This window comes from Canis lupus, chromosome 6 (genome assembly GCF_003254725.2).
Source record: "Canis lupus dingo isolate Sandy chromosome 6, ASM325472v2, whole genome shotgun sequence".
Taxonomy (NCBI): domain Eukaryota; kingdom Metazoa; phylum Chordata; class Mammalia; order Carnivora; family Canidae; genus Canis; species Canis lupus.
In genome coordinates this window covers 39,352,759-39,365,447 of record NC_064248.1, presented here as the reverse complement: position 1 = coordinate 39,365,447, position 12,689 = coordinate 39,352,759, and the positions used below count along the sequence as shown (strand labels likewise).

The 12,689-nt window shown below is 63.2% G+C and overlaps 1 protein-coding gene across 4 annotated transcripts; it reads left to right on the top strand.

The window, feature by feature from the left end:
• The first annotated feature begins 504 nt into the window (after positions 1-504).
• UBE2I (ubiquitin conjugating enzyme E2 I) lies at positions 505-12,689 on the top strand. Of its 4 annotated transcripts, none has more exons than XM_025417075.3 (7): positions 505-656; positions 4,996-5,072; positions 5,266-5,349; positions 6,442-6,514; positions 9,818-9,927; positions 10,044-10,123; positions 12,089-12,689. In XM_025417075.3, exons 2-7 carry the CDS (start codon positions 5,007-5,009, stop codon positions 12,150-12,152), a joined length of 477 nt encoding a protein of 158 aa, XP_025272860.1. In that variant the 5' UTR covers positions 505-656; positions 4,996-5,006; the 3' UTR covers positions 12,153-12,689. The 4 variants fall into 4 exon arrangements, with proteins under 4 accessions (XP_025272860.1, XP_025272862.1, XP_025272861.1 ...); XM_025417077.3 differs by lacking the exon at positions 505-656 and adding an exon at positions 1,200-1,315; XM_025417076.3 differs by lacking the exon at positions 505-656 and adding an exon at positions 1,411-1,532.

The following is a 12,689-nucleotide window of genomic DNA, read 5'->3' as shown; positions in this document are numbered from 1 at the left end:
GCCCCGCCCCGGGCCCGCAGCTGGCCAATCGCAAGGGGTTTCACAGGCCGCCGTGCTCCGGGGACCGTCACCGCGCTGCGACGCTTCGGGGATCCTTAGGCCTCAGTGGGCTTTTCTCCCCCGGCCCCTGATCCCAGCCCCAAGGAGACCTCCGGGGCCCGTGCGCGGGCAGCTGCCCGCGCGGCATCCGGGGGGCCCTCGGCGGTCTCGGCCTCCGCCGGCCCCCGCTGCCCGCCGGCGTGTCCTCGGGTGGACGCGCGCGTCGCGAGGGGGAGTTTGCAGACGCTCCCTCCGGTCGGGGACGCGGCTCCTTTAAGGGCGCAGGTGTCCGCGGCGCCGCCCGACGGGAAAGCCTCCGCCGACCCAGGCTCCGGAGCCGCACCCGGGGCGGGGGCGCGCGGCGGCAGGGCGCGGGCGGCGGGCGGCGCGCGGCGGGCGGGGCGGCGCGGGGCGCGGGAAGGCGGCGGCGGCGCGCGGGGCAGGCGCGCGGCGGGCAGCCCCCGTAGGCCCCGCCCCGCCCCGCCCGCCGGGGTCCTCGGAGCGCTCGGGCTGCGCGCGGAGCGGGCTCGGGAGGGAAGTCCCGAGACAAAGGGAGCGCCGCCGCCGCCGCCGCCGCCGCCTCGTCCGCCTCGCTCGCCGGGCCGCGGCCGCCCGAGGTGAGCGCGGGGGCGCGGGCGGGCGGCGGGGGGCGCGGGCGGGGGCCGGCCTCGGGGCGCGGGGCCTCCGCCGCCGTCGGGCCCGGCCGGGCGCCTCCCCCCAGCCCCGGCCCGCCCCGCGCCCCCCCCGCCCGGAGCCGGGCCGCCTCAGTCCGCGGCGTGCGCCCCCCCCCGCCCCGGGGTCGCGGCCCGCCGGCCCCTCGAGCCCCGCGCGCGCCCGGCCGGGAGCGCGGAGAACGGCCCCCCGGCGCGTGCCCGGCGCGGCCCCGGAGCTGCGGCCGCGGTTGACAGGGACGCGAGCCCGCCCGCCGCCGCTGCCGCCCGCGGGATCCGTTTCCGGGGTCACGGCCCGCCCGCCGGCCGCGGAGCTCGTGCGCGGGGCCCCGACGCGCCAGGCGCCCCCCGCCCCGAGCCCCGCGGGGTCTCCCGGGGCCGAGCGCAGGGGGCCGGGCCTGCACCTGCTGGGGCCGGGGCGCCTGCGGACCCCGGGGCCCGCGGAGGAGTCGGCAGCCCCGGCCCCGCGGACCCCAGCTTGCTCCTGCTTTGCTTACGGGGTGCGGGGCGCCGGGCGGTCGGAGCCTGGGGAGCCCCGAGGTCAGGGACCCGGCCTCCGAGTCGGCGCCCGGGGTCCCGGGAGCTGTCGGGGGGCGGGCGGCCAGGTAGGTGCCTCTGCCGGGTGCAGCAGGTCCCCCCCTCGGGGAGCGCCGCCCAGGACGGCCCGGGCGGGGCTCCCACTCGCAGCGTGTCTGCGCCCGCACAGGCCCGAGGGGTCGCAGTGCTGCGCCCATTTCACAGATGAGACCGAAACCGTCCGGACGGGAGATGAGTGCCTAGCCCAAACCCCGGCAGCCAGGGCAGCCAGGAAGCGGCTCTGAGGTCTGTACCCTCAGGTCGCGGAGCACAGCGCCAGGGGAGTTCACCGAGAGTCCACGCCGCTGCGGGAACCCTGGCGGGAGGTGGCTGTGCCTGGAGGGCCCGCTCCCGTCCTCGGGCTGTCTCCCCGGCCTGGGGATGGGTCGTCCCATCTCCCGGCGTCTGGCTCGCACCTAACCACCCCCCTGAGTGCCTCTCTGTGAGCTTGTCCCGGGGAGATGTGGTTTTAAGTGGGATTCTGAATGAGAGGTTGCCTGCTGTGGTTGAAATGTAGCAAACTGGAGGCTGGTGGGAGTGGGAGCATGTCTGAGCCCAGGTGTGTGCTGGGGACAGGGCAGCTGTGCACCTGTGGCTCTTTGTCCCGCCGGCAGAAACCCACCCCGGTCTGGCCCAGCAGCACCCCCGCGGCAGGAGCTCTCCTGCGACCACCCCTCCTGACTTCCCCCAACCTGGGACACCCTCACACAGGCCCTGGGGCAGGGCCTCCATGGGCGGTCCTGTCCAGTCTTCAGGGCAGAAGAGGTGGCAGGGTTGTGCCACGGGTACGCTTGCAGACGGCGCTCAGGACGGCCTGGCCTGGCCTGGCAGGGCCTGCCCCCAGCCCCCACAGAGCGCCCCGTGTTGGGGAGCTCCGGCCTGGGGCTTCAGAAACCTGTTTAGATGCCTGGCAGAGCTTAGGCTCACCGGGGACCTTGCATCTCAACTACAGAACTGCTTACCAGGCTGCTTGTCTTTGGTCGCTGAGGCTCCGTGTTGGTTAATTCAGCAGAAGGTTCCTGCCAACTTGCACTGTCTGCTTCCCCGGGGGGGTGAAGGGGGTGCTCCGGTGATCATGCTGTGTGCGCCAGGGAGCTCGGGGGCAGGAGTGTTTTGTGCCCTCGAACCTCCTGCAGGGAAGGGCATTTCCACTGACCCAAGGCTTGGGGTTGGCTCAGATTCCACGGAGAAGGACCAGTGGAAATGAAGGTTTTGAGAAACTTGTAGAAGTAAAGCATCTTCCGGCATCGGGGTCCCTGCCCGCTTCTAACCAGAGAACACTTGGGAGGCAGACTGGCCTACGCTCCTGCAAGCCCTAATCCTCCTCCTCAGGATCAGCGCTCGCCCTTGTTGCACTGCTGGGCCCCCGCCTCTGGCCCAAACAAATATTCCAGACGAGTGTGCTGTCCTGTGAAGGAGATCTGGGCAGGGGTGCACCTTGCTGGTCCCAAACTCCCCCTGGCAGGTGTTCCTGGCGGCCAGGTCCGTACACGGATGGGGACGAAGGGGGCAGACTAGGATTCTGGGATCATGTGGTGAATTGCAGTTCTGTTCTGGGTCAGCATGCTGTTGTCTATATCGAACGTAGTCTTGAGGTCAGTTAAGATCAGAACCTCGTACAAGGTGTGCTCTGGCGTCACGGTGCCAAAAGCTGCAGGCGGCAGCCCCGGGCGGGGGGGTGTCGTCATCATGTCATGCTTTCTGAATGGAGGGCTGTGATTTTTGACTTTTTGTTTTTCTTATAAGCTAAGTACATGGTTTTTAAAACGGGACCCCATCTAGTTGGTCTGGCGGTTTGTCATAACTCAGCCAGCTTCCTGAGACCTGGTCTCTTGCATGACACCAGGGACTACAGTCGTGTTCTGCAGTGGTGATTCTCAGACCCTTCCTCCTACTTGGCTTACTTCTTGGGAAGAGAATTGACCGAGAGCCTCCCAGACCCCAGGCACTAGGTCTCGCCCAGAGTTCTGACGTAAGGCCACAGGGGTCTGGGACGTGCATTTTTGACAGGCACACAGGGCCACACCTGGAGAGCCAGAGATAGCAAGGTCCAGGGCCTGTGTCCGCTGAGCTGTTGGTCTCACCCCTGCTGCATGACGGTGTGGGCTCTGGGCAGGGGACTGTGCTGCTCAGGGACCGGGAGGGGGGTGGCTGGGGTGGGGGGTAGGTGTTGGGGCAGAGAGCATGATATGGATTGGACTGCTGAGGGGCAGTTGAGGGTGTGTGAGCTGGGTTTGAGTTGAGGCTCCACACTTAGCCAGGGCCCTACCTTCTGGTCGTTCCCAGGTCTGTCGAGCCTGGTGGGGAAGCAGGGGTGTAGGTGAACCTGAGCCCAGGAACATGGCTGGGAGGTGGTTCTCCTGAACCCAACTGAAAACCCTGGTAGTTGTGGAGAACCCCGCATTGTACTCAGGAGCGTGGGTTGTTGGACCTTTAACCCCATAAGAGCAGAGCAGAGACTTGTTGCCAGGTGTCCATGAAGCCTGCCTGAAGGGTTGGGGCAGGCTGCTGTCATCCCCTTCTAGGAGACACTCTCTTTGTCTTGTTAAAGCCTTGTTTATGGTAAATGTTGGATTCTAGGAGTCCTCGATGTTTCCATGGACTTTGAAGAGCAGCAAACAGACTCAGGGCAAGATTCTCCCAGGGCAGGAGGGAGCCAAGGGCAGCTGGGGGCGCCCCAGCCTGTTCTTTGCTGGGTGAGCGGCAGCCCAGAGAGTCTGTTCCACCTGCAGGCTGCGCACAGGTGTGCTCAGCGGGCGCCAGGCCACTGGTGGGAACAGCCAGAGGCACCAGGCCTTGGGGGCTCGGAGCTGCCGTCTCCCACAGCCAGCACGCTCCCAGGACAGGTGGACGCTGGGCAGGCTGTGGGCTGGCCACTCACCTCCTGCTGACTCCCTGAGTAAATGGGAGATAGGCCTTGATCCATTTGTTGTTTGTGGGGCGGCTGTGGATCTGGGGGCAGGGGGTGGCTGTGGGATGGGTAAGTGGAGACGGCAGTGGGTAGCGCCTGGGGCCCTGGTGAGAGGTGGGTCTCTTGGGTGCTGGGGGCTGGGTGCTGTCCAGGGACTTGCGCATGATGCGGTGTGAACTGATGTCCGCCCTGGGGCACCTTTGTACTCCATTGCTTTCAAGAATAAGTGTGGTTTGGGCAGCCCCAGTGGCCCAGCAGTTTGGCGCCACCTTCAGCCCAGGGTGTGATCCTGGAGACCCGGGGTCGAGTCCTGCGTCGGGCTCCCTGCGTGGAGCCTGCTTCTCCCGCTGCCTGTGTCTCTGTCTCTCTCTCTCTGTGTCATGAATAAATAAATAAAAATCTTAAAAAAAAAAAAAAAAAGAATAAGGGTGGTTCTCCTGACCAGACAAGAACCTAGATTCTGAGCCGCGGGCCTAATGCCCCCCACCTCGGCACTGGCAAGGGGGACAGGTGTGCAGGCGTCTGCCGGGAGTGCTTGGCCAGGCCTTTCTGTGCAGCACTGGACAGTTGTGTAGCCCCAGGCCTGTGCCTTCACCTCCCTGCACCTCGGGGTCACTGGGAAATGGAGACCACAGTGGGGGCCCTGGGAGGGGGGAGGCCGGGTCAGCCCCGTGGGGCCCCCAGGTGGGGTGGCTCGCTGAGAGCACGGTGCATGTGCAGCAAGCTGTGAGAGCAGAGGGGCCGGAGGAGCCTGAGGCCGACCCTTGCTAACCGCACGCCCTGCCTGGTCTCTTCCAGGGACTTTGAACATGTCGGGGATCGCTCTCAGCAGACTCGCCCAGGAGAGGAAAGCCTGGAGAAAGGACCACCCGTTTGTAAGGAAAGCTTTATTTCTGCACACAGCAGAGTGGATCCGTTTCTCCTGACGGAAACCGGGACGTCCCCGTCCAGCCCGGGCCTGTCACGTGCTCTGTGCGGAGGGCCCGTGGGGGGTCATGGGATGGTTCTGCGAGTGGGTGAGACGAGATGCCGCGGCGCTGATGTGCTTGTGTGGTTGTTTTCTCTCAGGGCTTTGTGGCTGTCCCGACAAAGAATCCCGACGGCACGATGAACCTCATGAACTGGGAGTGTGCCATTCCAGGGAAGAAAGGGGTAAGAGGTGCTGCTCCTCGGCTAGCCCCGTGTGTGGGCCCCATGCCCTCTTGGAGGAGTGGGGAGGAGGCCAAGGTGACATGTGACACACACAGCCCCCCAGGGCAGCTGTAATTCAGAAAGCAGGAGCTGGGCTGAGGAAGGGGGTGGCTGGGCACCCCCACCAAGCCTGGGGGGCAGACCTGCTGCATCTCTGGGGCAAGAGGAGCCTTGAGGGCCTTCGCATTTTCCTTCAGGATCAGCCTCGTGATGCTGGGTCCTGGTGGTCTTTGAGCCCAGGGCGGCTGCTGGCCCTCAGGTGTGGAAGTCCCACGTGGGCCCCCTGGGAAAGCCGTGTGCGGCCTACGTGTGCCAGGCCGGTTAGGATGGGCGTGCTTGAAGCATTTGGAAGTGAGGATCTCCAGCAACCCCACATCTGGCTCTTCCCGGGAAACCCTGAAAGAGAGAGGAGGCCCCTAAGGGGTCCCCATTAGGTCCGACACCTCATCGCTTCTGTTTCTTCCTCCCATGGTTCACGATGACCGTCCCAGGAGCTCAGCCTTGGTGGTTCCCAACAGTCAGTCTCCTTTCTTTCTGCTAAGCCAATGGGATTAGGACATGGCTTTGTCTGCAAGATGATGTGCTTTGGGTTCTCCGACCTTTGAGCGCCCAGCCTGCACCTCTGCTTTTGCTAAGACCATTCCTGGCCCCTCATCTGAGGCCAGGGCAGGCACAGTGTGGCCATCTCCCTCCCAGAGGAGGCTGGGGAGGGTCATGGAGCTGGAGTGGGGGGCCTCGAGGCAGCTGCTCAAGTAAAGATCCCAATCCCTCATCCTGGGGTCACCAGGGACAGCCTGCCAGGCCTTGCCTGTCTTCCCAGAAGTCCAGCTCCAGCCCTGCTCCTCTCTGGGGAGGGCTCTTCCCAGGGCCCCTTGGGGCCCACGGAAGCACCGACAGTCCTGTCACGGGGACAGCTGATCTTTGGGCCAGTGTAGGAGCCCACCTCCCTGTGGGGGCAGTGCTGGGGGACCTGCTACAGAAGCCAGCTGCTCCTGGGCTCGGCCCACCACAGAGGCCAGCAGCACACCTAACTACAGCTTTGCTTCCCAACAGACTCCCTGGGAAGGAGGCTTGTTTAAACTACGGATGCTTTTCAAAGACGATTATCCATCCTCACCCCCAAAATGTAAGTAGAGTGAAGTCCAGCGGAGATCGGAAGTCCCATGTTCCCTGGGGGCATTTCCAGGGGCACTCATCCTCGAAGCCGGCTGTGGATCTGAACCCGTTCCTAGCGCCCAGTGCTGGGAGCTGCACGTAATGGGCCTAGTCACAGGCCCTGGCTGTGATGCCCTGGACAGCTCCCGGGCGCTTCCTGGGGAGGAGGTGCCACCACCCCCACCCCAGCCCGGGCAGGGATGGGCATGCAGAAGGACCGCGGTGCAGAGCCTCGCCTCTCACAGCCTCCTTTCCCTCCCCCGCTGGTGCTCCACCTGTAGGTGACAGTTTCCTATCTGGCTTGTGGCCGCAGGCGCCCCCGGACAGATAGCACACCAAAGCGGCCAGAGAAGGCTGCGCTTAGAGCACCAGAGTGCAGTTAGCAAAACTCGGGGCCAGGCGGGCACTGAGTCCCTCCGGTCTCGTAGCTGCAGATCCACAAACCCTGCCCACAGTTGGTTAATTCAGTGAGCTAATGTGCGTGTGTGTGTGTGTGTGTGTGTGTGTGTGTGTGTGTGTAGATGCGTCCGGCATGGTCCATGGCCGGACAAGGCCATGTGTAAATGTTTACACTGGGGTTACTAATTCAGAAGGTAGGCGTACATTTTCCATTATAAGGGTATTTACCAGAAGAATTTTAAAAATTAATGATTAGCTGGGTAACCACGGTGATAGGCGCTTTCATTTCGGGTGGTTCTTTGCTGTTTGAGTAGTTTTTGCCACTTGGCAGGTGTTACTTTAAATAATTGCTTTAATTAAGAAATGAGACAAGTTAGAGTTGCTTTTCTCACTTTTGTGCCACATGATGCTGGAATTCCAAGCAAATGCAATAAGGAAGAAGAAAATCCCCACAGAAGAGCAGGAAAGGGACAGTGTGCAGACGTGCTTTATGACACCCGTCTGTGAAGGTTGTGGGCCAAAGGATGAACATGTGAGAACCTGTTTTCATAAAGTAGCAACAAATGAAACTGTTGAAACCAGACTGTTTACAGTAGCATTAAATACTGTGGAATAAATGCAACCAGAGGCTCAGGGCCTCCAGACTGCAAACTCCAGAGCCCCACTGAGAGGAGCCAAGGATGGCGCCAGTGACCCACCACCTGGCCCCCGTGACAGGCCGGAACCGAGGCTGTGAAGATGTCCGTCCTCTCCAAGCCAGTCTACGGAGCGTCTGGGGACCCAGTGAGAATGCAGGCACGTTTCTGTGGAACTTGCCTTGCACACCCTAACGTGTAGGAGTGCAGAGTGCCCAGAGGCCCTTGGGGTGCCCAGGGTGCTTGGGAGGCCAGGGCGGAGGCTCGTTAGTAGAGGGCACCCAGCCCCATTAGCATGACAGGCAGGATGGGAGCCGGGCAGCCTGGGCGCAGGGACATGGTGATTGAGACATGGGCCTGCAGAGCAGAGTCCACACACGCCATGTGTACAGGGGCTCAGTTCTTGACCAAAGTAACAAGAGGCGGGAGGGTGGGCCAGTGAGGGGCCTGGGTCCACGGGGTATCCTAGCAGAAGACGGGAATTCCCCTTCCTCCCCAGACAGCCTTCCAGATGGACCTTGATGCCCAACAGGCAGAGCTGTGCAGTTCTTAGAGGAAGACCCGGGCGGGCGGCCTCTCCATCGCTTGGGTAGACCCAACCCGTGAAGGAGACAAGGGCGCCCCTGCAGGTGGAAAGCCGGTCAGTGGGCCTTGCCTCCACCAGAAGACCCCAGTGGGAGTGAGGAGGGGAGAAGTGTGTAGGTTCATCGGCACTTTCCTCAACACACAAAGGGCATCTGCGAATCAGAAAAGGCAGTGGCCATCGCATCAGCAGGCCCTGCCCAAGAGGCCCTCCACCCCTCAGGCCCACTCGCAGAGCAGAGGCTGCCCGCCTTGCTCCCCACATGCTGCAAGCCACAGCCAGCCGGGGGGCCTCTAGACACTGTGCCTCTTGAATATTTCCTCTGGAAAGCCACCTGCCGTGTCCACAGAGGCTGAACTTGGGGCGGCCCCGTATGCAGCAAGCAGGGCTGGAGGCAGCCGAGCGCCCGTGAACACGCCAGGGGCTGGACCATGGGAGACGGTCCCAGCAGCCAGAGGGCTGACATGCGCAACATGGCCAGTCTCCCAGATAGAGCGGTCAGGGCCGGGTTCCTTGTGGAAGTCGGCAGCGGCCCCTGTGACAGGAAGGGACTCCGAGCAGAGCAAGCCAGCAGGACCCGAAGTCGGGATCAAGGCTTTGGGGGAGGCCGCTGCGCCTTCCTAGATGAGAAGGAAGGCCGACCACTCATTTAATGAAGGACTTGTCCTCACCCAGAAGTGCGATTAGAGACACGGAAAGGGTGCACAGAGTGGGAGAAGGTCCCTTCGAGACGTGCAGCTGACGGCCTGTGTCCAGAACGTGCGTGGTGCTCCTGTGAGCCCAGAGACGGCCTGGGACAAAGACGGACGAGAGACTCGCACAGGAATTTCGAGTAGACCGTGCGTCGCAGTGAACAGGGATGCTTCCCCTGGAGTCGCCGGGTGGCTCTGCTCCGGGACCGCCGGCACCGGGCAGCTCCTCCTCGGGTCTGACGTGCGCACACCAGCAACTCTCAGGGACCTGTCACGGTGCTGTCTGTGGTCACTCGTGTCCCTCCGGCGTGGCGGTCGGTGGGCTGGGGGGCCCCGGCGAGCTGGGGGTGGGTGGCCGCCACCTGCCGCAGCACGCGTGACCGTGAGAGCTAGCTCTGCCCACACGACCAGAGCCCTCGATGGGTGCAGCGCGTACTGGGGGGGTGTTAACAGATGTGTCTGTCACTGGGGATTCGTCAGGCTTCTCTTGAGCCGTTGGACCTTTCTGGGGGTAATTGGCATTTACAGTAAAGGGGGGGTGCCCTGAAACGTCAGCTGCAGGTAACAGTCCCAGGGGGGCTCGAGGCAATTTTCTTGCTCTTTTATGTTTCATAATTTCTTACATGTGTTCTTTTTTTATTTTTTATTTTTTTACTTTCATGCTTTAAAAGAAAAAATGTGGAGTGGGGTGCTTGGGGTCCTACAGGCCTCTCTGAAGCAGAATGATCTGCTCTGAAAATGGCCACTTGTTTGGGGGCCTCAGGGTTCCTGCCCTCAGTTGTACCCCAGGACTGTCCTCACCAGCCGCGGCCCCTCTCCACCTCCTGTATCTGTCCTGGCTTGGGGAGGGGTGTGGAGCAGTGGGGGCGGCCAGGGGTGGGGCCCTCCGGGGCAGGGGAGCGGCCATCATCCTGCCGGACAGCAGCTGCCACCAGAAACGCATTTGCTTCCTCCCTGTGGTCCAGGTAAATTTGAGCCACCGCTGTTTCACCCGAACGTGTACCCTTCGGGCACAGTGTGCCTGTCCATCCTCGAGGAGGACAAGGACTGGAGGCCAGCCATCACGATTAAGCAGGTAGGGCGCCAGGGTGCGCGGGGCCAGACGACTGTGGTCTCGCTGCAAAGCCGAGGCCGACGTCCTGGGACAGTTTGCCTTTCAAACCCCTGAGCTCCATGTTTTGTCTCACACAGATCTTGTTAGGAATACAGGAACTTCTAAATGAACCAAATATCCAGGACCCAGCTCAAGCAGAGGCCTACACGATTTACTGGTTAGTAGTGGTCTGGCCCCCTCGCTGTGGCCGCTCTGGTTTGCACACACTTCCTGGGAGTCCCGTCTGGGTTGCCCATGAGAAGGATAGCGGCAGGCAGGCTGTGAGTTGGGCAGCAGTCCCTGTCGCCCCTGGCAGCCTGCGAGGGTGGCTCTGAGACACGGGCTGTGACCGGGACACTGAGTGAGGTGGTCAAGGAAGCATCTGAGGGCAGGACGCAAACAAGCAGGCCCTGGGGAGGCAGCAGGAGCTGCATGTGCAAAGGGCCTGTGGTGGGCAGGAACGGGTGACCAGGGCTGGTATGGCCACAGTGCTGTTGGGTAGGGGGTGCTCAGGAGGTGGCAGTCAGGTGATGTGGGCTCCTGTTGGCCACTTTGTCCCTGATGAGCTATGGCCAGGGAAGCCATCAGCCTCGGTGAAGCCCAGTCCAGCTCCGAGGGAAAGCCCCCAGGTGTGGGCGCCAAAGGAGGTGTGTCCAGTAGCATGGCTCCCCAGGGGCCCCAGACCTCCCACGGGGCCTCCTGGCTTGTTCTGGTCACCCAGCGGCTGGGATGTCCCACCAGGTGCCAGGCCATCACGCCTGTCCCAGTCCTTCCCTGCGTGGCACTGTGGTGCCCACCATCTGCGCTGAGGGACGAGGGTCTGGTGCGGCTCCCAGGGAGCAACAGGGTTGAACCCAGCATGGGGGGCCTGGCCAGGTCAGCCGCAGGGACAGCCTGGCCCCGCGCCGAGGCCTTGTGGTGGGGGGTCCTGGGTCCCCTGGCCGTGCCAGCCGGCCTCCTGGGCTGGGCTGGGTGGGGGACCCACTTCTGCACGGCGGGGCCAGCATCCGGGGGTTGGGGAGGCTGGATGGGGCCTGTTCCTTCCAGGGGACGGGTCTGGAATCCGCGGTGCCGAGGGTCAAAGTCGGGTGGAGACTGTTCTATAGCCGCCGTGGACAGTGGCCGGCCGCCCATCCAGGGGCCATCGGAGGGAGGGCGGGGCTGCAGGAGATGCATTTCCCACGAGAAGGGGCTTCAGGGCCTTAGGCCCAGCCTGGTGTTGGCCCCGGGCAGCAGGACCCTGCCAAGCAGGCCCGAGGCCCGTGTCCCCAGTGGGCCCCGCTGGAGGCCACGTGTCCCCTTGGCCCCTGAGCACCGGCAACTCCCAGGATCATGGCCTGCTGTCCCCCGAGCTGGGCACTGACCTCTGCCTCTGGGTGTCCAGGGCCACTCAGGACTCGCCGCCTTTCCTCGACCAGCCACGTGGCCTTCGCAGAGCTGGCTTGCCTTGGCTTGTGCCTTGTCGCAGGAGTGATGTTTGCGGTGGCTGGGGGTGGCCACGGGCGCCCAGGGCTCACTGTCGAGTCGCAGCGGGTCCACTGGGTGTCTTCACGCACCCGGGCTCCTCGTTCCCACGGTTTCTCCTGCCAGCACCCCTCTGAGAACACGCTGGAGCGCTTCTGCCCTGGGACCTCAGGGCCAGGCCCCAGCCACTGGCTGAGCAGGGAGCCAGCAGTGTGTCCCGGGGCCTGGACGCCTCCAGTGTCCGTGGCCCGAGCAGGTGGCTGGCTCTCGTGGCGCCGGCACTGGCGCCTGTGCACGCCCAGGGCTGGGCACGGGGGCCCCGGAGCAGCGCCCTGCGAGGCGTGCGTGTAGGGAGCACGGCTCGGTGGGACCCCTAGCTCCCTGGGGAGGGGCACCCCATGCCCCCAGGTGGGTGCCCCCCCAGGCACAGCCTGCTCCTGAGCCCTGGGCCCCGTGCGCCTGTGGCCGACCAGTGCCCAGCCATCTGGGTTTTCTTTCCGGAACAATGGCCGCGGCTTCCCACGTAGCCGCTGGTCCCCCCCCCCCCCCCGCCCCCCCCGGCCTTCCTGACCCGAGGCCACCCTCTGAGACCGCTGTGCACCCCGACACGCCGTGGGCACCCCCAGACCCCCTCGGGGGCTGCACCCGCTGACCTGTCTCTCTCGACCTCCTTCCTCAGCCAAAACAGAGTGGAGTATGAGAAGAGGGTTCGAGCACAAGCCAAGAAGTTCGCACCTTCATAAGTGGCAACCGCGCGGCAGCGTAAGAAGGAAGGGATTGGTTTGGCAAGAACTTGTTTACAACATTTTTGCAAATCTAACGTTGCTCTGTCCAATTACTAGTCACCTGGGAGGGTGGGCGGGCGCCATGTTCCATTTCCGCCACTGGCACGCAGTCCGCGACTTGCTGAGCTGCCCGGTTTTTCATACAGGGTCTCTTCCTTCAGTCTTTTGTATTTTTGATTGTTATGTAAAACTTGCTTTTATTTTAATATTGATGTCAGTATTTCAACTGCTGTAAAATTATAAACTTTTATACTTCGATGAGCCCCGAGGAGCTAGTTTCCTTTGCTCGCGGATGCAGGCATGCTTCCCACCCACGTGCAGAGCTGCGCAGCCCCCGCCGGCCCCTCCCGCCTCGCTCCCGCAGACCCCGGGTTGTGTTGCTTATGAGCCTCAGATCCAAAGGCAGCCGGCGTCTCGTTTCCGCATCACTTCCTTTGTGTTTATATGGCGTTTTGTCTGTGTTGCTGTTTAGAGTAAATAAACTGTTTATATAAA